At 35.8% G+C, this 23,762-nt stretch overlaps 1 protein-coding gene across 1 annotated transcript in view; it reads left to right on the top strand.

The window, feature by feature from the left end:
* PLEKHH2 (pleckstrin homology, MyTH4 and FERM domain containing H2) overlaps positions 1 to 19,841 on the top strand; it is a 50,961-nt gene extending 31,120 nt beyond the window's left edge. Inside the window, exons 16-29 of the mRNA XM_082480423.1 lie at positions 2,244 to 2,423; positions 3,159 to 3,267; positions 3,370 to 3,482; positions 5,691 to 5,870; positions 7,674 to 7,771; positions 8,245 to 8,422; positions 10,254 to 10,409; positions 11,507 to 11,604; positions 11,995 to 12,136; positions 12,887 to 13,032; positions 14,684 to 14,813; positions 15,668 to 15,754; positions 17,472 to 17,609; positions 18,694 to 19,841. Of these exons, the coding sequence (XP_082336549.1) occupies positions 2,244 to 2,423; positions 3,159 to 3,267; positions 3,370 to 3,482; positions 5,691 to 5,870; positions 7,674 to 7,771; positions 8,245 to 8,422; positions 10,254 to 10,409; positions 11,507 to 11,604; positions 11,995 to 12,136; positions 12,887 to 13,032; positions 14,684 to 14,813; positions 15,668 to 15,754; positions 17,472 to 17,609; positions 18,694 to 18,876 (1,938 nt within the window). The 3' untranslated portion in view covers positions 18,877 to 19,841. The remainder of the gene's footprint in view (positions 1 to 2,243; positions 2,424 to 3,158; positions 3,268 to 3,369; positions 3,483 to 5,690; positions 5,871 to 7,673; positions 7,772 to 8,244; positions 8,423 to 10,253; positions 10,410 to 11,506; positions 11,605 to 11,994; positions 12,137 to 12,886; positions 13,033 to 14,683; positions 14,814 to 15,667; positions 15,755 to 17,471; positions 17,610 to 18,693) is intronic.
* The last annotated feature ends 3,921 nt before the right edge of the window (positions 19,842 to 23,762 follow it).

The following is a 23,762-nucleotide window of genomic DNA, read 5'->3' on the forward strand; positions in this document are numbered from 1 at the left end:
AAGGCATTGTGTTTTGTCATCAAGAAACATCTTTTTAATGCACATGGGAAAGGAACAAGATTTGGGAAACTACTACGAGAATTCCTGTTAATACTGCTGAGGTTATGAATATTTGATTCATACCCTTATTACCTAGCTGTACCAAAAAGACTGCTGACACTTGACAAAATGGTAACAGTCCACTGAGCCATTATAACCAACACTTCAAAAAAAATGCAGAAACCCTCATTTGTTACTTGTAATCTAACCTAATAATCACATTGGACCCAGTAATTCATAGTCTTTGTATAAAGCTAGTTATTCCCTTTGTTATCCTATCTTTTTTAAGCAATTTTTAAACGTTAAAACTAAACCTTATTTCTAGAACTATATGAATAAGCAGTAACCATCCATAAAAACATTTTAATTACACTTTAAAAAAGTGTAATACAGGGCTGCTGAATCAAATGACTAGATTATTAATCTCTAGCTCATTTTACAGAGACATTAAAATTAACTTGCATTTCCTCCTAGAAGAAACATCTATGTTTAAAGTATCTAAATTTACACATTTTTATCAGTTAAGATTTTGGGGTTTTAGCATGCCCTTTAGAAACATTTAAGAATTTTGCTGGAGTCTGGTGAATATTTCCCTCACATTTGGAACAAGTTTTGCTGCCCTTTTAAAGCAAAACCAAAACTAATTTGCTAGCTTGTAACAGAGTAAGAATTTAGCTTTCGTAAGCAGAATATGTATGAAAAGTTTTCCAAAGCTAGTTCATTTCTAATGTTCAATAATTTGCTAATTAAAAACATGTTTCCTGTAGCTGAATGTGTCTGTGTGGAAACAAATTACACAATATCTGCAGTGGTTAATATAGTAACAGAGTCCATTTAAGTGGCCTCCTTTCAAAATGGAATTCGAATTAAAAAATCAGCCAACTGTGTCTTAGTTAAACTTCGTGAATAACTCAGTCTTGACTATTTCCATGTGACATGACATCTCTTGATTCTCAGAATCTTTTCTTGTTCAAAAAGTTGAATGCTTCAGAAGCACCACAGAAAATACAAATAACCACATGCATCTTTAGTTCTTACTAGTGAAAGCGCTGGAATAAAGAGCCACCACTATGTCATGTTTTCTTCAAAATGATATTATTAACAGCTCACTTTATCAAATCACTATTCAAGAAGCCCACCCTAGATTGAGTCAAACTTGCCAGCTACACTCCAGTATGGTATTTTCAATTTTTAAACAGTATTACTGAGAGGCCTTATCTGCTTTTCACTGGTGTTGATATTTCAAGACAACTTACTTCAGGCTTACACTTGCACGTGGCATAAATAAGATGCTAGTTACTGTAGTGCCCAACCAGCCTTTTAGCAAAGGGAAACAAATATCCCTCTCTTTCTGCTGAATCACTAGGCATTAGTAGACATCACAACACAGAAACACAGTAGCCAAGGCTTCTTCATCATACCATTAAATAACACTCTTTCGAACATCCTGATGTCTGAAGGGCTAGAGAAAGAGCAGTGGTGCTGTGGGAAGGGAGGGAGCTTTGTTTACAATAGCCAGTAAGGACTGCCACCCTCTGTCAGTCCTGTCACCCAGTTGTGAAGATTGCATGCTGTATTTGTGTTCGTCCTGGCTTCCTGTTGATAATGACTATGAAATAATTACTTCTGTGAAAATCTCCTTTTGAATGACTTTTCATCTAAAATACTTACTGATAAATGATGATAACTACATATACAAATCAAGACTCAAGTACTGTGATCTATCAGACTGGAGAATGAAACCAACTGAGAAGGTCTACCACACAAAAAAATTACCTTTTGAATTTATAGCATGAACAAAATAGATGCATCGACAGTACACTGCTGTCCTCTGAAATAACAAGATTATAATTAAAGTACTAGGCTTGACCCAGTGATTTTTGCTTGGAACCAGGTCTGGAAACTCTGAAGAATTACTTCTCTCACCTAACAGACATTTATTGCATTAACTAGATACAGAAGCAAACCTGGAAAAGATTTTTTTAAAAATCTCACTTTCAGACTTTGGCACATACCATTCTCCTTCTGCTGTCAGCAACAGCTGGCTTATCTGGCATTCCTTGGCAGGACTTAAAATGAATAAATACAAATGGGTATTGATGGTAGTTCATGTTTTTCTTTTTGTTTGTAGAATAATAAATATAAAATCAGTGTGCACTAAAACAAGTGTTTGCTCTCTCACCACTTCTGATATTTACTTTCAGTTTCCTCTTGGTCAAATCAAGCTTTTTGAGGCGAAGGTTGAAGAAGTTGATAGGTCATGTGATTCTGATGAAGATTATGAGGCTAGTGGTCGCAGTTTATTATCAACACATTACACTGTTGTTATCCACCCCAAGGATCAAGGACCCACTTATCTCCTTATAGGATCCAAACACGAGAAGGTAATAAAAGGACTTTTTTATTGAGTTCCAGTAACATGTCTGTGATTATGGTGCTGTGATACAAACATTTCTTAAAGAGAAGGAGGACCTACAAGTCATCTGGCTTGTAGTTTAATATAATAAGCAAGGAGAAGGTCCTTCATTAACGTAAGCAGGCTTGCCTACATAAGGAGGTGGTGCAGAATATCAAATATGCTGTAATTGGAGAATTTCAAATATGCTGTAATTGGAGAACTTTGCTCACATTACACTAACTTGTAGATAGACTTCTAGCAGACCTTCCTTAAAATAACTGTTAGTTATTTTCACTGATAAGACTAACACTAGGGAAGACTGCCCTACTGAAGTGAAGGAGAAATAAGAGGGATGGTTAAAACCATTTTTATTGTTATTCCTTCATTGTTCTCAAGTAATCTTGTAGATCTCATTTTGCTTTCTGGCCTTATCCCCAGGTTAGCAGGATCTGGCACTGATAAAAAGGCACTACTGTTAGCTTTCTGAAGAGGAAAGGAAGAGTGCCCTGATAATTACCCACGATTTCTGAGGGTAAAAGACTTCTGAAGAGAGCCCTGTCCAATCTTCCTTGCTTAATATTTGTAAAGTAGACACCATGAATACAGGTGTATTCAAACAAAGGCAAATTCCTTTGGTAGTGTTTCAAGTTGAGAGCAAAATCCTGATGAAGCAGCTCCTTCCAACATGGAATGAGTGAGCTGCTGTGTTTTTCTACTTTAGGACACATGGCTTTATCATCTGACAGTTGCAGCTGGAAGTACCAGTGTAAATGTTGGATCTGACTTTGAACAACTTATTTGCAAATTATTAAATGTGGAAGGCGATACCAGTAAGTTTGGTTTTGTTTCAACATACTAATCTGCTAATACTTATTTACTGAATGTACTATGAACTGAATTAATTGCAAAAGCTATATATTTTATCTGTTTAGCTTCTCAGATTTGGAGACATCCTACCCTTTGCCACAGCAAAGAAGGAATTACTTCCCCTCTTACAACTCTGCCATCAGAAGCCTTGCAAACTGAAGCAATTAAATTATTTAAGGTAAAACCACAGCAGATGCCTTTTTTATTAACTGACTTACAATTTAACTCTTAGCTAAAGAATGGCTATTAATTGGCTTACTAGAGATGTTCAACAGATAAGAATGGAGAAGTTGGCTCATCTTTAATGGAGGTAACTAATGGACAGTAGCAGAACGTACCCATATTATCTCACCAAAGACTATCACTTCCAATGTAAAGAGACCACTTTTACTTGTGACAGAGCAGTTTAGGCTTCAACTTTTGGCCTTTCTACTGAGGTTATTGATAATCTGCAAGTTAGTAGAAAAATCCACAGCCATCCTGGATGATAATTTTATCACAGCATTGATGGATCTGTCTGTTCAGAGAACTGTATCTCAAATACTATTTTTTCAATTAGATTTCAGGAAGAACAAGTGGTAGGTGAAAGTTTTGTTGCAGATATATTTAAATCAGCTAGAAGACATTTTCAGAACTGGAAGAAAAACAAACCAAAGTTTAAGTTTAAGCAAGTCATAGATACCTGAAATTGAGGTAGAAGTTAGAGATTCTACTGCTCTTTTTCATAAAAAGAAAATCTTCATATGAAGTAGTTATTCTTAAAAGACTGATTAGGTATTCTAGTAATATAAATAGAGAAAATATTACAGAGTAAAATTATTGAAAGTATTTCACAACAGTTTTTTGAATTCACTTTTAAAGATATCCATACACCTTTAAAAACACACAAATGTATCTCCCAGTAGTAGTGAAAAGGCTTTATGATTAAGAGACACCTAATGGTTCATAACTGCTGTGCTGCAGCTAGTTTCTTGAGAATTTTTGTATGCCAGTAATATCTTTCCCAGTTAAAGGCCAGATAGGTGGTTGATATCTTTGAGAGGGAGTATGCTGCAAAGCCAGTAATCTTCTTACTCCTCTCTCCTGCCCTCACCCAGGTAAAATGACTCTTGAACGTTAACTAATAGCCACGCTATAAAGTCTATTTCAGAGACAAAATAAAATCTTGCTCTTCCTTTTTCTGTACGTTGTGAAATGAATTAGAAGTTGGAAGGCATGGAGTTTGGATGAATGAACTTTCTCCACAGAACTTATACCAGTCTAAAGACAAAATACCCTGAAGCATCAACTATTTGGAGAATTTTGATGTAATGGTTCAGATCTAGAAAGTAATTCAAGGCAAGCACCGTATGATCAGTCACAGCCACTTGTAGGCAAACTTTCCAGCTTCTTCCTCTGAAATGTTTCGAGCACTTTAAAGAAGTACATCCATGTTATGTTCTGCAATCTTGCAGCATGAAAATTTAAAAGGAAATGTACTTCTCTGATACAAATAAATTTATATCTATTTGGAAATCACTCTCTGAAATATATTTCAGACCTAATTCAAATCACAGACACTTGCCTAAAATAAATAAATAAGAGATGACTTGTATGACCTTTATTGAAACTTTGTATAAATCAGTTTAAAAGTCAGGTAGGGAACTGATGTAGAAACAGATAGTCATGTTTCACTTATTCCATTGCTGATAAAAATTAGTAGTGTGCATCCACATATTTTCATATAGACTAGAAATGCTTCCATCCATTTCTTATATTTTGCTTATATACCTTGAAAATTCATCAGCCATTATACAGAGTAAATGCAATGAGTGATACATAAGCTTTCTTCTAATACAGCACAACAAATGCTTAACACCTTGTTTTCCTAACAGTACTGAGGATATGAAAGGTTATACTTACCCACAGTAAAAATACCAGTGAATGCCAAGACGTAAAACAAATGGCTTTGAGTTATGGTTTTCTTATCTGTGTATATTCTGCTCTGTTGTGCTCACTACTTGGACAAACATTTTACACTGGCTGCCATTGAGAGCTGTACTCTTTGCATTTTAAAGTTCGGTAGAGGGGTAAGCTATGTTCAGCATGTCCTTAAGCTTGCCTACTACCACAACTGTTGCAGCTCCAGCTAGAGCTCACTCCTTTAGATACCAAGTGAAAAGCATGTTTTTTAAGAAGTGTTTTTGTCTTAAGTCTCTCTGTATAGCTTTTCATCCATTCTGGCCCCTTTTCACCCCTTTTTGCAGGGCCAGCAGGGTTTCCTTAATCTACTGGTAAACTGACTAATTGTGACTTCAAGTATAGCACACCTTGTTATACAGAACATCTAAAAGATTTGTTTGATCTTTTTGTATGTAAACTCACTTGCTTATTATTTTATATCTAGACCTGCCAGTTGTTCATAAATGCTGCAGTTGACTCTCCTGCCATTGATTACCATGTATCTTTGGCCCAAAGTGCTTTGCAGATCTGCCTCACGCATCCTGAACTTCAAAATGAGATCTGTTGTCAGCTTATTAAACAGACTAGACGTCGACATCCACAAAACCAGGCAGGACCAATACAGGTAACCCAGCATTTATTTTAATGGTATCTATTTCAACAGCAGTGAAGGAACTACCCAGACTGTTTAGAATGGTAAAGGGGCTCAACTCTTCTGTAGCATCTGCTTACTTAAAATCAGATAAAAACCTGAGCTAACATCTTATTACTGCTGTGTCTTCCTGAAATTAAGCTGATGCTATCCTCCATCAAAGTACGTGTATCTGCTGATAAAAGTGTATCTGTGCCTGTGCTGGTTTTAAAGGCTGGGCTATCTTCAAGTGTTGAGTAAGACATCATGTATGGAACCTAATTCTCTTTTACCGCATCTTTTGAAAGAGAGGTGCTGCATCAGGAAGCTTGGTGGGCTAAAACACGTCAGATGCCTCTATAGCATGAGTGTGAAGAAAAGCTGTAGTGCCATGTTGTGGAATCTCAGATATGCTCAGGGTTTCTGACAGATGTCACCTTTCATATGTCGTGCTGTTCTGCATCCACCCTGCACGCTACATTATAAATACATACTTAAAATTCTTCACTTTTTCTACTGCCAGCTATTCCCTGGTATCCAAATATGTAACAATCAAATGAACTGAAATGGAAAGGAAAGCTAGTAGTTTGTGCAGAATTAACAGAACTGGAACAATAGTGCTTATGATGGAGCAATACCTACAGAACTAGAAGATGGATCAGAAAATGAGACAGGAAATTACCATATTAAGGCTTTTGTAATAGTCACATTTTTCTCTTGCCACAGAACACAGAACATCACCAGGAGACATACCTATTATCTAGAAGCAGCCCGTATTTGGGATATGGCCAGTATGTGTGCATCACTAAAACATCCACAAAGCTTTTATAACAGATATAGCACGTTCATGTCCATTAGCACACACTGAAGTTACATATGGCTGATGGAATTTAATCGTAATCCTTCTTTGATACTTTTCGTACCACTGCCAAGGCCTTCCCTCTGATACAGATCAATAAATTGTTGCTATCATAATCCACTGGCATGATTTTTAAGAGTTAACACACTCAGTAAAATGTTTGCAGCCTCACATTAATTTTTTAAGGCCTAAATTCATGCTGTAGTCTCCCACACTTGCCTCTACTGCAGTGTTTTCCTGAAACAGAGCCGATGCTATCCTCCATCAAAGTACAGGTATTTGATGAAAGGGAGTATCTGTGGCTGTGCTGTCAAATTTCTATTCAATACCAGACAAGTCAGATAAATCAAGATAGAGAAACCCCATGTTCTAAATTTCAGTGTGATGCATTGATACAGTTCTGAGAAAAGTAGTTGCAGTGATGGTAAGCGTATATCCAGAGTACATGAGAGCTGTCTGTATTAAGTCAGCCTATGGATACATATTGAGAAATGAAAATATACCTAAATATCGAATAATTGTTTTTTCAATAGTTACTACCTACTTAATAGGAGGAAAATGTCTCATGGGTTGCTTCATTATATATGTAACTGAAGCTGAGTTAAAATTACACAGGCATTTCTTAGTGCTTGGCCTTGCAGCCTTAGTATATTTTTCCTGTGTATTAACTGCTTTTTATACAAACGATCTGCTTTCCCGTTTCCAGCCCTGAAAGAAATTTGCTGTACACAAGTAAATAGAAAGAGAGCACTTTGGCCTTCCAATGAGGTGACATGCTTATTTACTCAGCTTTTTCTCCGTGTTTTGATTTTTTATTCCTATTTACAGCTGTCTGTTACTTGACTTGGCACAGTAAGCTGCACTGCTGGCCAGGAGCCCCAGCAGGAAGTTTTACTTTGTAAGATGTTTAAAACAGTGAATGTCTTCCTTTTGTCCAGGGCTTGCAGCTCTTGGCTCTCTGCGTTGGACTCTTTCTGCCTCAGCACCCATTCCTTTGGCTTCTTAAACTTCATCTAAAGAAGAATGCAGATTCCAGGTGTGCCTGAATATTACTACCCAGCTAGTCAACTAGTCTTTCTGAAGTACCTTATTTTCAATCTTTCATTTAATATTTCAGATCTTTTGTCATGTATTTTAAAATAAATTTGAGTAGAAACGTGCTCCAGTGCTACTGAAATGTATTACATGTTACTTCTATGCATCGCTTGGGAAATTTATCCTTTGTTTTGAAAAATACTCTGCAGCAGAGCTCTGACTGTATGTTGCAAAACCATGAAAACCAAAATATGGCAGTTTCACAAAACACTCTGAGCCATGTTCATCTTTGGCACAATTCTGTTGGTCTCAGTGGACTAATTCTCTATAATCCACACAGAAAAATGTGTTGGAAATCTCACAGAATGCAATCTGAGTGCTCCTCCCATCTGGCATCCCCAGAGAGATATACTCACAGTTTACTATCCTTTCAGTCAGTCCCCAGGAACTGCCTTATTTCTCTTTTTGTCACAGGACTGAATTTGGGAAATACGCAATATATTGTCAGCGATGTGTAGAGCGTACCCAGCAGAACGGAGACCGAGAAGCCAGACCTTCCAGAATGGAAATCCTTTCCACACTTCTAAGAAACCCCTACCACCATTCACTGCCCTTTAGTATTCCAGTTCATTTCATGAACGGCATCTATCAGGTAATGTCAGGTAGACCACGAAATCTGAGCTCTTCTAACCCCTTCCTAATAGCATATACATAAATCAGTCTATTGGAAACAGAATTATAAGTGTTAAGGTAAACATGGTTCATTTCATCCTGTGCCAGCGCTAGCAATGGCATACACAAAGTACTTGTGATCTGATTTGATAAACAAAGAGTAAAGGTTTTCGAAAAAATCTTTAAAAGAAAGAAAAAAATTAAAATGTCTTAAGAGTGAGAAATACTAAAGTTCTGTTTCTTATTTAACCTGACTACCAGATGAATGAATTAGACTGAAGAAAAGGGAAAGGTATTAAATTCCACTTCCTTTCATCAGACATCATGAAAGTTAAATATCTTGGTGAAGGCCTGGAGGCACAGCTGTAACTCCCATTATCAGTCATGAAGGATAACCATATTTGTTACAGAACAAACACAGCTTCATTCTTAACTCTTTTGGGACTTCATCAGTCAAAGCCTGTAGGAAAGTAGGAAAGTTTCCGTGGGCTTCCATGCATACTGCTTCACATCCTGGTTCGTATTTCTAACTGTGAGAGCTGGCTGAAAAGAGTTTTTTAATAATTCACAGTATTCCTAGATAGAAAGCAAGTTTTTATATGAAATCAAAGCAATATCGAATAAACCTTTCATTTCAGGTCACAGAAGAATTCTGAGTTTTTTTCCCCTCTAAGTTTCTTAATTGCTCGCTGCTTCACCAGTGAAACAGAAAAAACAACATGTATTTAAATCATCCTAAAAGGTTTCAAAATTGAAGTTTGACGAAGAAAAGGAATAACTGCTCATTAGTTATTTATTGCTCAAAAATGTATACTTCTGAGGGCTACGAAAATTATAATTAAATACATAAATTACTTCAGCGGGATCAGCAAATAAGCAATTATAGTGGTATTTAAAAATCTTGTATTCATCTCTGAAGCTAGATTCAGCAGATTTTTTTTTTAATGCCAACCACTGAGAAGCCCCAAACAGAAGTCCAAGGTCCATTTTCAAGAAATTTGTCTACTAAAAGACTAAAATACCTTCCATATGTCAAGTACAGGAAAACACCCTCAAAACAGATTTAAGTAAACATCAGCAACTAGTATCTGTATAAAAGCCATTTGTCATCTCTTGCTAAAATGCTTTAGTACTACTAACAACAGATAAAAATTCGGGTTTGGGAAAATAAAACTCAGAAGGCCCTGTATATTATTGACCTACGTAGTACTGACAGAGCAACATTTCTAAAATATTTTGGATCTGCCAGTGTAGATCTTCCATCTAATATCTCTCTGAAGTTGCACTTGATGAAAAATGATTAATTGATCTTACTTGTTTCACCACTGTATTGAAAAGTATAAGAAATTATAGTTTTCTTCATTTTTCAGTGGTATTTTTCACAAAAAAAATCAGATACTAGATTGCTTTCTGTTATATAAATTCTGTAGCTGAAATTCAAGTTTAGCAAGTGCAAAGAAAACAGTATAAACAAAGAAAATAAAACCAAAAGTATTACATTTGGAAGCATTTTGATAGTGACGTTGATTTAATAAACAAAATGCAGTAAGTTACAATCTGCTGGGAAATTCATTTTTTGCATGAAGAAAACTCCACTAAAGTGACTTCCCATGTGGAAATCTTGAATCTTTTACAGATATTTTTATAGAAATTTTTAATTTCCAATGACAGTAAGTTATTCACAGAGGACGGAATGGGTCTTATATTCCCACTGTTATTCTAGATGTATTATCTTTCAAAATCTCAGATTTAAGGGGGGGGGTGGTGGTGTATAAGTTTGATAGCAAAATACGTTCTGGCTGGTTTTTTAGGTTGTTGGGTTTGATGCCTCTACCACTGTGGAGGAATTTCTGAACACCCTGAATCAGGATACAGGGATGAGGAAACCAGCTCAGTCAGGATTTGCACTGTTTTCTGATGATCCTTCTGGCAAAGATATAGAGCACTGTCTTCAAGGAAACATCAAGGTAAACAAAAGCCTTTAATGAGCTCTGCATATAAAACAACAAAATATCTTTATTTTACAGACCTCTCCAGACAATGTAAAGAAAAACCTTTTTGAGGCTGAAAACTGTCTTTAGGTTTTTTTCTTCGTAATGTAAAAGGAAAGATTTTTTAAAAAACATCACTTTTTCAATTGCTGAAATTCGTTCAGTGAACTATATTTAAAAGCTTTGTCTAGGAGACTGATATTATTCAGAGAAGTAACAGCTGGGTTAAAAAAGAAAAAGTACACTGTTACTAATCACAGTTCTTCGAAAAGCAACTGGAGTCCAACATGCTTTTAGAGATTTCAGTTAGCATTTTTGGTATAGCACCAAAAGATTACCATTTTGAGGTCCAAAAGTCATTGATACTGGTGTGGAGATCCTGGGGAAGAAAACAAAGAAAGTGTTCCTCATCTACATACAGAAAAATTAGGATTCAGTTTAGGAAATTTCCAATGTTTGGTTTATCTTTGTTCTGAATTTTGAATTTTAGTTCTATTGCTTGAATTAAATTCTTTGCAGTAAAGAGTGGCAAAATGCAGTACAATCTGAGCTTTCATAAAATATTAGATATTTTCCAAGCCTTTAAGCAACTAAGGAATAATGAGTTTTTTGTGTTTCCACCAAGTAGTCTTTTGCACCCTTTGGCCAATGTTCACAGCTGCACTTTGAGCTACAAGGTGCAGTACAACCAGGCCCCAGTGACAAAGAAGCAGGGTCATCACGATCAGCCCTCTCCCTCTACCAGAAAAATTACCATATGGAGAGCAAAATGTATAAAAAATGTACTTATTGGTAAATGTAACTTTAGAAGCTGTTCACACTAATGTTATGGCCCATTTCCAGAGGTAGTATGTGTGTTGCAGGATAAACAAACAATAAAAATGTTAATTATTAAATTCTCCAACTAAGAAATGCAAGTAAAGTTATCTTTCAGTAAGTTTAAAAATTCAAGCTGTGTATGTTTCTGATATGTAATAGGTAAAAGATATTAAAATAAGTTGACAATTTCTGTTCAAAGGTATTTTGAAAGAAGAATACATGGCAAAGTCAGTTTTGTATTGCTTTCCTTCTAGATCTGTGACATTATTTCAAAATGGGAGCAAGCCTCCAAAGAACAGCACCCTGGGAAATGTGAAGGCACAAGGACTGTCCGCCTTACTTACAAAAATAGGTTTGTTTAGCAAGTATAACATCTCTGCCTTGTCCCAAGATTTGTTTTTAATTTCTGCAGAGCTCCTTCATCTGAAAAATATTGGCTGACTCAAAGCTTGCAACAAAAATAGTAAATCGGTGTAACAAGATTTTTTTAAAAAAAATATAGTTAATTTTTGCTAGTTCTTAAGAGGTGAGCAGGGCTGCCAAAAAAAACCCAAAAAAGGCAACGCTGAACTCAGAAGACTGAAATTAAATATTTGCCCACTGGTTCAAGTGCAAGTGTTGCTCTGCTAATGTGTTTTGACGCTAACGTAAACATGTCACATTCAGAGCAGATACTGCTAATCCTCAGGGCTAATGCATTTCCCTATCTTCTTTATTTAATAACATTCTGTCTTTTCTGTAGGCTGTATTTTTCAGTTCAAGTCCATGGGGAGACAGACAGAGAGAAGCTGCTGCTAGTATATCAGACAAATGATCAAATAGTCAATGGACTTTTCCCCGTAAACAAAGAACTAGCGATGGAATTGACAGCTCTTTTAGCTCAGGTAATCCTTGTGCATTAATGACTCACACAGCAGTTTTACAGATGAAAAACTTGAATAAAGAAAGGGGTCCAGGATTGCTTGACAGTCCAGTGACCTCCACTTTCTACATGTGACAGTGCAGGAAATAGACTGGGCTGGAATCTTTGTGTAAGGCTAACTCAGTACTTCAGTGGAAATGCTTTACAGCCTATGCTGCTGGTGGCACCAGTACGGATAAAACATGCTTTACCTCCTACACAGTCAGGCCCTCTTTGATTAAGTATCATGTAATCATGTACTATTTCTTCATTCACTATTCCTTACATGATTTCTGCAAGTTAATACACCAAAGTAACAGCTGTTTAATGAAAAGCTAAGACTCTGTTACCAGACATCGTCTTGAAAAGATGTTATATTTTTAAAAAAATTAAAGTCTCAGGGGAAGGTTATTGAGAAATTTTTTTGATGGTGTTACTCAATAAATCTAAACTGTTTTTTGTCAGCTGGAGATGTAGCAATCTCAGAGCAGAATTAGTAAGTATGATATTTATACAATTGATACTTGATATTTATCCTTTTTCCATGGGAAATATAAAATAAGAAAAATAAAATTACTTGCATGACTTTTATATCAGTGAAAAATATACATTAATTAACAAACTGTTTTTCATTTTATACTTGGTAGGACAGAGGAGAAGACAGCTCATAATACCCAGCTAGAAAATTACTCTGGAGTAACAAAAAAATTTTCCTTCGTGGTCTTTCCCTTAGGTAGAGATTGGAGATTTTGAACGGCCCTTCTCAACTCCAGCAGGGCAAGTCACTTCCCAGTCTAAGTCCAATCAAACATTAAAACAAGTTTTGGAGAGATTCTACCCTAAGAGGTACAGGCATGGTTGTTCAGAGGAACAATTAAGGTGAGATGTATTTTGTGATTCATATCCTCTACAAATCTAGGAGTGAAATAAGGAAGTTTTAAATTGTCATTAGGTACAACTTACTGTTATGTCATATTTGCCTAAACCTGTGTTTGAAACTCGTTTTCTTACTAAATTGCATAACCTATTTCCTCTGTATATTTCTAATCTAAACAGAGGACCATCATTAAGCACACATTCCAGCAAAAGCTGTACAAGTTACTACATAGTGTTACAAAACCCAGCGATTTTGAAATTCATATTTTTCTTATGCAGCAAATCTAAATTAAGTCTGTGCACAGACTAAAGAACTACTGAAAGTAAAGGACATGAGGATATGACCTGAGTGTTTGCTACTCAAACATGCAATCTCTGGCAGCCAGTCAAATTTGCGATACGTTAATTTAGTGGACTTGCTAGTAAGGTAGCACTTAATTTAAAATTAGTATCATTTCAATCAACATCTACTAATACGAAGACGAGCAGAACAGTGTAATAAATTATCCAAAGTCAATGATAGGGGGGTTGGAACTCTATGATCTTCAAGGTCCTTTCCAACTCTAAACCATTCTATGATTCTATGATTCTATGATACAGCAATTTTGAAGTCCAATAAACATCATAGAAATGTTTCCCTCATTCTTCACTACAGGGTTGAGAAAGTTTAAAGTTATTATCATATGCACAAAGTAACATTATTACATACTCAGAAGATAATAAGGACACTCAAAAGTATATGCGCAACAAATAGAAAGTTGTGCAATTAATTTTAAAGAACAAAGTGTAAGAGGTCCTAGATCAGACTAAATCACAGAAGGTAAGTCAAACATCTGTTAAACTGTTCAAGTAGTCCCTAAACTACCCATTGCCAGGGCTGGAAGTCCGTGGCAGGGAAAGAATCGCTCTATACCTGCCCTGTTGCTTCTATTCTTTTGCTGAGGGTGCAGTTTGACTTCATAAACTTCCAGGAAGAGTAAGCTGCAAGTGAAAGATCTCCCTTTATTACACATTCCCCCTCCCTTTTCTTGGGCTGCATCTAATAGTATTGTAGCTGCCCAGTGAGTCATTCCTGCAGGTCAGTGTGTTAGAAAGGTACTCTGGGGTGGGGATTTTGAGGATTAGTTTTCCATAGGATCATTTTATTGAACCAGCTCACCATGGGGCCACAAAAGAAAAGAGCCAGTGTGAACACATCATGCATCAGAAGCACCCTTTTTGGTAGCAGCACCCAGATACACTAAACAAGAGTAGCATTAAGCCATATCTTCCACATCTACTACTAGCCACAGGTAAAGAAATGTGCTAAGCTGGATGGATTTTTGGAATGACAACTGGCATAGCTGTTGAGTACTGATAAAGGAAGATTGATTACCTGTAGAGACACATTAAAAGCTGTCCTAGACTTTTTCCCTTTATGCTGCAACTGCTACATCAATATTTAATCATAATGTTGTAGAAATTAGAAGATACTTCATAATTTTCATGTGCATAAAAATATTAAATGATGTTTTGGATTTATTTAATACTGTATAAGTGATAGTTGTATTAAATTATCATTTTAACAAATGGATTATTTTTTGCTCATTAAACTCGCTATGGGTAAGCATTTAAATTCCTTTCAATAACTAAATTACATATTTAATTTCAACAGACAGCTTTGTCAGCGATTGTCTACAAGATGGATGGCTCTCCGGGGGCACAGTGCTGCAGACTGTGTGCGCATTTATCTCACCGTAGCCAGAAAATGGTCTTTCTTTGGTGCTAAATTGTTTGCAGCAAAAGTAAGAAACTACTGAGTTTGAGTGGTGGGGGTTTTTTAATATAATTTGCAAATAGTGATACCTTTTTGTTGAAAATGAGTGTGTTCTACATGTGCTGATTGAATCTCATGTCAAATTACTAACTTGTTTAAGCCATATACTGGTGAAATGTAATAGCCATAGTACTAAGTGTACCATGATAGTAACTTTCCAATATTTGCTTGGTTTACATTTTTAATCTAGGTGTTATATTTCCATTTTCTTATATCTTAGTTTGAGATAGCCTTTTTGTTTCAGACTTTTTTTACCTCGTAACTAGTAGAATATTAAAAAGGCATCATTAACTAGCTGTGGAAGCTGAACCTTGCAGAAACACTAAATGTTAAGGGTATTTAGAGCACTCTCTGGCCTCTCTCAATTTCTCTTAAACCACTATTACCTTAATTCTCTTGATTCAAGTAACAGCTATGTTAAACAGAACTGCCACCTCACCCCTCATGTGTTATTAGGTAATCCCAGTATATATATATATAATTGCTTATCAGCACTCTGTTCTTTGCATAGGTAGACATATGTGCTAGTGAACAAACTTTAAAACATCTGGCTTTTTATTTTATTTTGTTAATAAGACTATACATTTTACTGGACTAAGCACCAGGGGAGGCTTCAGGAGTATTAGGTTGAGTTCATAGTTCTGCCACTGGCCGCCTACGTGGCTTTGGGCAGCTACTTCAATTGCGTTACATCAGTTCCCTCCCAGTGTAAATGTCAGTAAGATCTGTGGATGGAGAGAGCTCTATAATAGCTGAGAGTTAATAATTATTTACATATTGCCTCATTTTGGATTACTAATTAAAGAACATTTCTCTTTGTAGCCTCTAGCAGCATCCTCAGTTGAGAAGTCCTTCATATGGTTTGCTGTGCATGAAGATGGCATAAGCATCCTAGATTACAACTCCATGGTATGAGAAATTTCTTTGTTAATGTTGGTCAAAGTAGGTTTTAATACTGAGTATATGGAGAGATTCACCACCATACTACATAAAAGATGGCATTAGCCTTCCCTGCTAAGTTATCTGTAGTCTTTCTCTTAAAGCAAAAATTCATGCCTTTCAAAACACTTTAATGTTATCATCATTATAGTAGCACTAATAATAGAAATAAGTAATGAATTCTTTGCACAGAATTTATTTTTGTTTATCAGATACAGTTTTTATATCTTTTAATGAAATGTTAATTTTTTAATCATTCAGATGTCAGTAGATCCATAGTTACAGTTCTTACAATAACATTAATTTTCTTTTCCTGGAGACTTCATTTTCTATTATTATTCATAATACATACACTCTGCAAAGAGCAGTTACTTTAAAAGATTGTTATTTTCATTGTATTATTTTTGTTTAATAGTAGGTAATATAACCCAGTGTTATTTAATTATGTCATTTTAGGCTCTGATTTTTCTTTGATTTGCAATAAAAGTTTTCATAGAAAACGACTCATGGTAATCAGTACAAAAAAGCAATGCCTGAGAAGTTCCCTGCTTTAATTTATATCCTGCAAAGAAACAGAATGGCATGGTGCTATTAGCAAGTGCTAATATTGAATATCAGAAAATTAAAATCTCAACTTTATAATTGTACTGATATGGACCTTTTCATTATGTTTCTTTGCAGTTAAAGAAATCATAAAACAAAGAACATGAGGAGAGCAAACAGCAGCTCTGTTCAGAGAACATGCAAAATAAGCTCGCATCAGACTGCAGAAAGCTCTATAAACACTATCTACTTATAGAGCTTGCTATGGCATTTCTGCAGAGCACTTCCAGTTTACAGTATCAGCAGGCCTTACTCACCATTCAAGAAATGCTCAGTCTCTGGGGAATATTCTGATTTTTCTGTAGGAAGTATCAAGGGTATCAGAAATGATGTTGCAAGGGTGGTCAGAAAAAACACCATTTCAAAGTGAGTCAAAAAAAGGTTTAGTAACTAAAGGACGTTAAATCAGTTATTGTACAGATATTGTCTTACGATGAATTTTGAATGTGAACATCTGCAGCAAATTAATGAGAGTCATAATGATAAATTAAATGCTAATCATAGACTCAAAGGCCACTAGTGTAGTGTTGAACACTGCACTATAAGAGCTGAGGCATGGAAAGCAGAGGAGCCTTGAAGAGCATTTATGTTTCATCAGAGGTGTGAAAAATTTAGTTTCATTCGTGTGTATGTAAACTACATCACTGCACAAAAAGAAGTCCTGGAATTAAATCCCTTTAGATGTCTCATACTCTGCCATTTAATTTATTTAGACACGGCTTCGATTTCAAGTGGAATTCCTAAGATTAACTTCTCTTAAAGTCAGTGAAGACTTGTGTAAATTAAATAACACACTTGAGCTGAAACCCGCTTACAATATCTTCTATCTAATTAATTAGGAAGAGAAACAGAGGTGAAACTTACAAGAGTTATCATTTGCAATGGAAATTCCTCATAGCAAAGGTCTGAATGAAACTATCCCAAAATTTACAATTAAATTCAAGATTCATAAGAGGCCAACAACAACATTTTGAAAAATACATGTGTAATTATATTTTTAAAAGAAGTATTTGTCATAATCTGTTTTTCCTGCATTGTCCTGCTTATAGCTTTGCATTTTGTTTTTTGGGTTTTCTTTTTTAAGCGATTAACAATTACATATACATATAAGAGTCTGATGACTTTCGGAGGCTATCAAGATGATTTTATGTTGGTTGTTAACAATGCTCAGACAAAGGACAAATCAACTGAAAAACACCTTTTTGCCATGACAAAACCAAAGGTTGGTATATTACCTGAAATAGTTTCCTACCATCTGCTACTTTTCTATTTTTTCTAGTGGGTAATCCTTAACAGATGTAAAAGATGAAACACCTCCTTTATTCCTAGCATTCTCAGATTATTGACTTTTGCCAGATGGTTTTAGAGAGTGAAACAATTAGTAATATAAGAGCTAACAGTGACAATACTGATGTGTTCCCTTTCTTTTCATGTCCCTGTCTATAACATTCTAATTTTTTCATAGGACAAAGAAGGCTATTAAAGACAGAAAGTATATGCAGTACCTTATAACTAGTTGATTTGCTTGATCAGCACCAGACATAATTTTTAAGAAGGTACATTTGTGTTCTACAGTGGACTTGTAGAACAAAAGGTCTGAAAGATCAGTCACTTCTTAACAATGCCAGGATATTTTTACCTTTTGTGAAGAAAACTGTTGCTTTTTAAATCTAGATTCTTTCCTTCACTGGTAAGATTGACTATGTCTTTTAAAAAGTAAAGATTTCAAAGTCCTTTGCTGTTAGTCAGAATAATTATGAAAAAGAATACAAAATTCCACATATAAATTTGGGTCCAAACACAACACTTCATAGCATAGTAAAATATATCTGTTCAAGTTTCCTTCCCTCATAGGCAAGGTTATGTGGGTTGCAAAGAGAAAATATGGTGAAAATCTACCAGAAGTCTTTATTCCTTTTATCTACGCTGTGTCTTTAGTTCTCTGAGCACTAGGTATTTTCAAGCAAAGTTGAGGGAACACATCATGAAAGTTTTTTCTGAGCGCGACATCTTATGGTCTTCAAAATCTCTCTCGGAAGTGAAAGAAACCATCTGTTTGAATTGTTTAAGACTGTGGAAGACAAAGTATCCAGCACACTAATGGGAATAACATTACATTATTGGCGGGGAGCAATAGAAAAAAGCTCTATTAGGCATCTCCTCACTCCCCATCATTAATTTATTTGATAAAGTACAAGTACTTTTCCAGTTGATGGCGATTGTCACTTGCTAAAAAGTTAGCTATTTTTTTCAGCAGTCAAAACACATCACTGTATTTTTCAGAGTTTTGTATGTTCCTGTTACAGATTCTTGAGATCACTCTACTGATTGCCAGCTATATAAACAACTTTCATCAGCTGAAAGGAGCTTCTCATCACCTCTCTGCTCCGGCATTACTGACACCTCAAAGTGGACAGAAACTCAAGGAAATGGGGAGTCATCCACTTCTTGCAAACAACAGACCAACTAAATGTCCCACTTTGTTATGAAAGGATTATGTATCGTGATAACGCAGCTTTCTTACAGGGTTTTCTACCCAGATTGAAAACTTTTTGATGTACAAGACATAGAGCATAAGCGGGTCCATAAACAAAAGAAAGGCAGACAGGTTTACATTCATTTCAATGGTACATAATAGGAGGAGCCCTTTAATTAAAGCCCTGGCCTGAACTGGAATGATGATGAGCCAATTTGAGGATTCTGCTTTACTGCAGGTGGCTTGTGCCTACAGCTCAAAAATAAATGTGTCTGTTGATAGTGATGGGGAAAGGTGGCCTTGGGAACAATTGTATAGATTTTAGTAGTTTTCCAGATATTTTCTCAGGGACCAAACCGTCTTCAAATCTTCATCTCTATTTTCCAAAATTATACAAGTTGTATAACCTTCATTTTGAAAAGGAATCTTTGTTTAAAGAAAAAAGTCAAACACAGAATATTTTCCACTTCCAGCATGCCTCCTTATTTGCAATACAAGCATCGTGGGACTAAAAAGAATGAATTGTTTGATTTGTATAATTGTTTCCCCTTTAAAAAAAAACATAAGCACATCATGTAACTATTATAAATCTAAAGCATATTCTCATGATACACTCTAGCCTTTGTTATACAGCTATTTTACTTGGCAAATCTGCAGCCTTGGTCTGGTAAATTTCTAAATAAACCCTCTCTGCCCCAGCCTTTTGGAAAAGTCTAAATTGGACAGTATAATTTTGTTAAATGAGATCCCACACCTAATTTGTTCTTTAATCCATAATAATAATACAATACAGATGCAAGAATGACTCACAATTGAAAACACAAGAATAACACAGAAAGACATTGCTTGAATTGTGTCTAAACTTGGAGGCATATGTCACATAACATCCATGTATAATGTGTATAATGTATATACAATGATTCAGAATAATATTTTGTAAAAGTTGTACTTTTTGTTTTTCATTTGTATCTATACATTTCATATCATAATAAGAATATAATGTTCTTGCACATTGAAGACATAATGCTGCATCTGCACTACTGGACCTGGGAGCACTTTCTGTTTGCCTTTTTCAGCTGCAAGCCTCAGTGCTACAGAAGGTTAAATATATAGAAATTACACCCGTTTTTTCTTCCAATCCTCACATTTGCATTTCCATGCAACAAAACCATCTCTGCCTGCTCTGAAATGGATCAGCAGCATACTCTAATAGATGATTCACTTCCAACCGTAGAGAAGGTAGTGAGCATGGATCATTAATCCCTTACTACTAGCCCTCATCATTTTAGAGTTTTTTAATTACCTAAAACTGAAGTAATTTCACAATGATGAATTTTAATATTGAAAGGGTGAAAATCTCCTTTGTTTTATGACATTTAAACATTTCAGATATATACATACTCATATTGAAAGAAAACGACTGTTCAGCTGTTTGCCCTCTATGAAAGGTAGGATGTATCCTCCTGAAGAATTAAAATAGATTGGAAGGAAGTTACAGGTTGTGGAAAGACAAATTGGCAAGCTGACTTCATAAATACATTTCTTCTGAAAGCTGTCAGTGCTGCCACAGCTACTTAAGTCTGCAGGACTCAAGCATCATTTTATGAGCGGTACTATGGGCTAATGCTTTGTCTTGAAAATTACCAGCAAATAACAAGCATAGTATATGCTTTCACATTTGCAATGCGGGAAGAGCTTCCTGGTAACTTGTACCCTTTGGTGGGGGTTGTGGTACTAGATCGTTCTCTTTCAACAAGGCAGGGCCAGCAGCAGGAGGTTTACCTCCAGGTGGGCAGCCAATCTCCTGCCATCATTAAGGAAAGCATATTGGAAGCTACAAGAGACCTTGACATCAACTGCAGCATCTTTTTGTGCAGCACCCCACATGAAGTGATGCAGATGCCATAATGAAATTGAGTTAGGAATTAACATCCCTTTGCAATCAGCAGAATAGTTAACTTTTAAGATTTGAGGGGGCAGGGTGTTTGCAAATTCAAACAGATGCTACTGTATCAGTTATATTCAGGTTGTAGTCTAAAGTTTCTCAAATACAATTACAAACATCAATTTACGAATACAAAAATCTTCATGTCATTGTGAAATTACGATAACTGTCAACCTAGAATACTCCAGCTAGTAATTCTTTTCTAATTGTCCAGTTTTAAGTGAATGTGGCAGATCAGGTTCTATTAGAAGGCAAAAAAAAAAGTGGAGCATTTTGCTAGTGAGCTTGTTCATGTAGTTTTAAAAATCTTTGGTAAATTTGGAGACAACATGATACACAATACAAACAGCTGATGTGCAGATTTTGAGTCTTTTACAGAGTTTTCATTAATACAGCCTTACAAACAGCTGTTTTGTAAAGCAGTATATAATCTATGAAGTACAGTATGATGTTCCTGCCTGCCTTTGTGTAGATAACTTTAGACATTGCTTTGCTTTTTATTGTTGAGCTCTTGCTGCTGCAGTATATCCCTACATCATATTGACAGAAGCAATCCATGCCTTTGTTTCCCTTTTTGGCAGCACTTTCCAGACTTACTACCTCTAACTGCTCATTATAGGTCACCATTAAGCCCATATAGTCACATTATGAGAAATGCTGTGTTAATTTTTATGAAATAAATGCACTCAGAATCACAGTTACCATGACAACGCTACACTAAACAATGAAGTTTCTTCCAGGATTTTGATTAGCAAGAGTGAGGTTTCTGTAGTATGATAGTAACCTCCTCAAGCAGACACTTCAAGTTAACAGAGTCAGCAAGTAAAGTCTCATACACACACAAGCATGCTTCAACCGCTCAGCTTCCAAACACAACTATGCAAGTCTCAGGGGCACTTGTTCCCTGTTAATCTAGTTCCGCACAACATAAGACAGTAAAACTGAAAATTTCAGGGTCCAGGCAGATAATCTATTCTGCCTTCACCCATCCAGCCTGAGGCTTATGTGTGATCCACATCTCAGTCTTAATCTTGAGTCATCCACCAAAACAATTCACACCATGCTACCTAATCTATGACTAAAGCCCAGGTATTAGACCTTTCTCACCTAATTTTCAGCAGCGATGATATGATGGGAGCTGTCAAACGAGAAGCTACTTCTGTGACTGATGCTGAAGAACTTCCCGTGCTCAAGGCTTGCAGAACCTAGGTTATAAAAATATTTTCAGGATGAGATTAACGTGTTAGCACATGCAAGGAGACTTCATCTTCCATCATTAATTTCAGAACATCTTTTGTGTTTGCTTTTAGCTAGTGGTTGGTAACGATCAGTTTAAATGGTCGATGAATCTGAGCTTGACAATAAAAGATCACTGCTAACTCTCTGTATATACAACTAGATTGGCTTGAAAATAATATTTGGAATGCAATGTAAATTAACGTATTACTTGAACTTCGCTTTGCCTCGTCAAATTTTGTGCAGCAGTATTAGTAAGCAAACTGCTCATTTCTAAAACAAGCAAGACCTATTCACTCCTCTAGTACAGCAGGCAAATGATAAAGCTTTGAGTTTTTAATACAATCTACAAAAATAGTGTTTTTCTCTTATTTTAGGTTTAAATTTGTTTTATATTTAAATTTAAAATAGAGGCATGTATTTCCCTATAAAGGAAGACTGGCAGATATTTGATGTTGGAGTTCCTTGTCAGACTAACACAGTTTTTATAGGTTAGGTCCTGAAGGAAAAAATTCATCCTTGCATAAAGGAATGCACCACTTAAAGCTTTAGGTAGAGCTTTAATAGTCCATACAGCTTAGTGCAATCCATTACTTTGAGTTAATTTTAACTAAGGTGATTAGTAACTCAGTAATGAATTAGGAAGAAAAAAGTGGTTTTCTTTACAGTTTTTTAGGGCAAATGAAATGAAACTGAGTAAGGTGAAACTTAAAATACTGAAAACTCCAATTTCATTCCCTGATTGGACTTCAGTACAACTTACTGATTGTACACCCTTACGCAGTGCTCCCCAACTCAGCTTTGCACTGCAGCATCTTCCAGATTTGCCACCTCTCTGCCAGTGAGTATACCACTGTAAAAATACTTAAAGTTTTAGTGTTACACTCTTGCTGTTGCAGTATTATATGCCTAGATCACAGTGCCAGGAGCAATTCCTACCTTAGTTTTGCTTTCTTTGGTACAGCAATAGCAGCTTTGTCCAGGGCTTTCACCACCTCTAACTGCTGATTACATATCAGCACCAGCTTCACATACCAAGGTATCAGAAACACTCTGTTAAAATGAAACTGATGAAAGAAACATACTTAAAAAGGCATCAGCATGACCTGCCACTGTACAACACTAAACAATGAAGTTTCTTTCTGGATTTTAATTAGCAAGACCGTGGTTTCCACAGGGAGTTAGCAAATGCTTTAGAAGATCCATGTAAAAACCTGGAATTAACTAATGATAGGGGAAAATAACCATATAAAGGCTTCTGGAACTGAAACTGAGTGATTAAGCAAGTTAAAATTAGAAAAAGATGCTTATTTAAAGAACAAGTATTACTTAGGGTCTGTAGGAGGCTACATAAGCCTTCTTTGAGAAGGAAGAAGTTAAAATTAATTCTGAGTTAATCATTATGAATGAGGCCAGTTTCCTAGTTTTGACTAAACAAGGTAAGAGAGGATTTTACTTAGGATTTTCTAACTCTAGTCTCTCAAGACACAAAGCAGCTACTCAGCTACATTAGGTCAGCTGTAATTGCAGTCCTGGATTTTGGGTCAATTCCCTGACATAGGACACTTTTGACTTGCGTCAGGTTCACCTACGTCCTGTATCCCCTTCCTCCACTGGGTCATCCTGCAGGTTTACTGCACCCTTTTAAATCCTACTTTCTCATATAACCATAGCCTGATCTTTGGATTTGATCTTTGATAGATCTTACTTTATATAGT

Source organism: Vanellus vanellus (assembly GCF_965231255.1).
Source record: "Vanellus vanellus genome assembly, chromosome: 3".
Taxonomy (NCBI): domain Eukaryota; kingdom Metazoa; phylum Chordata; class Aves; order Charadriiformes; family Charadriidae; genus Vanellus; species Vanellus vanellus.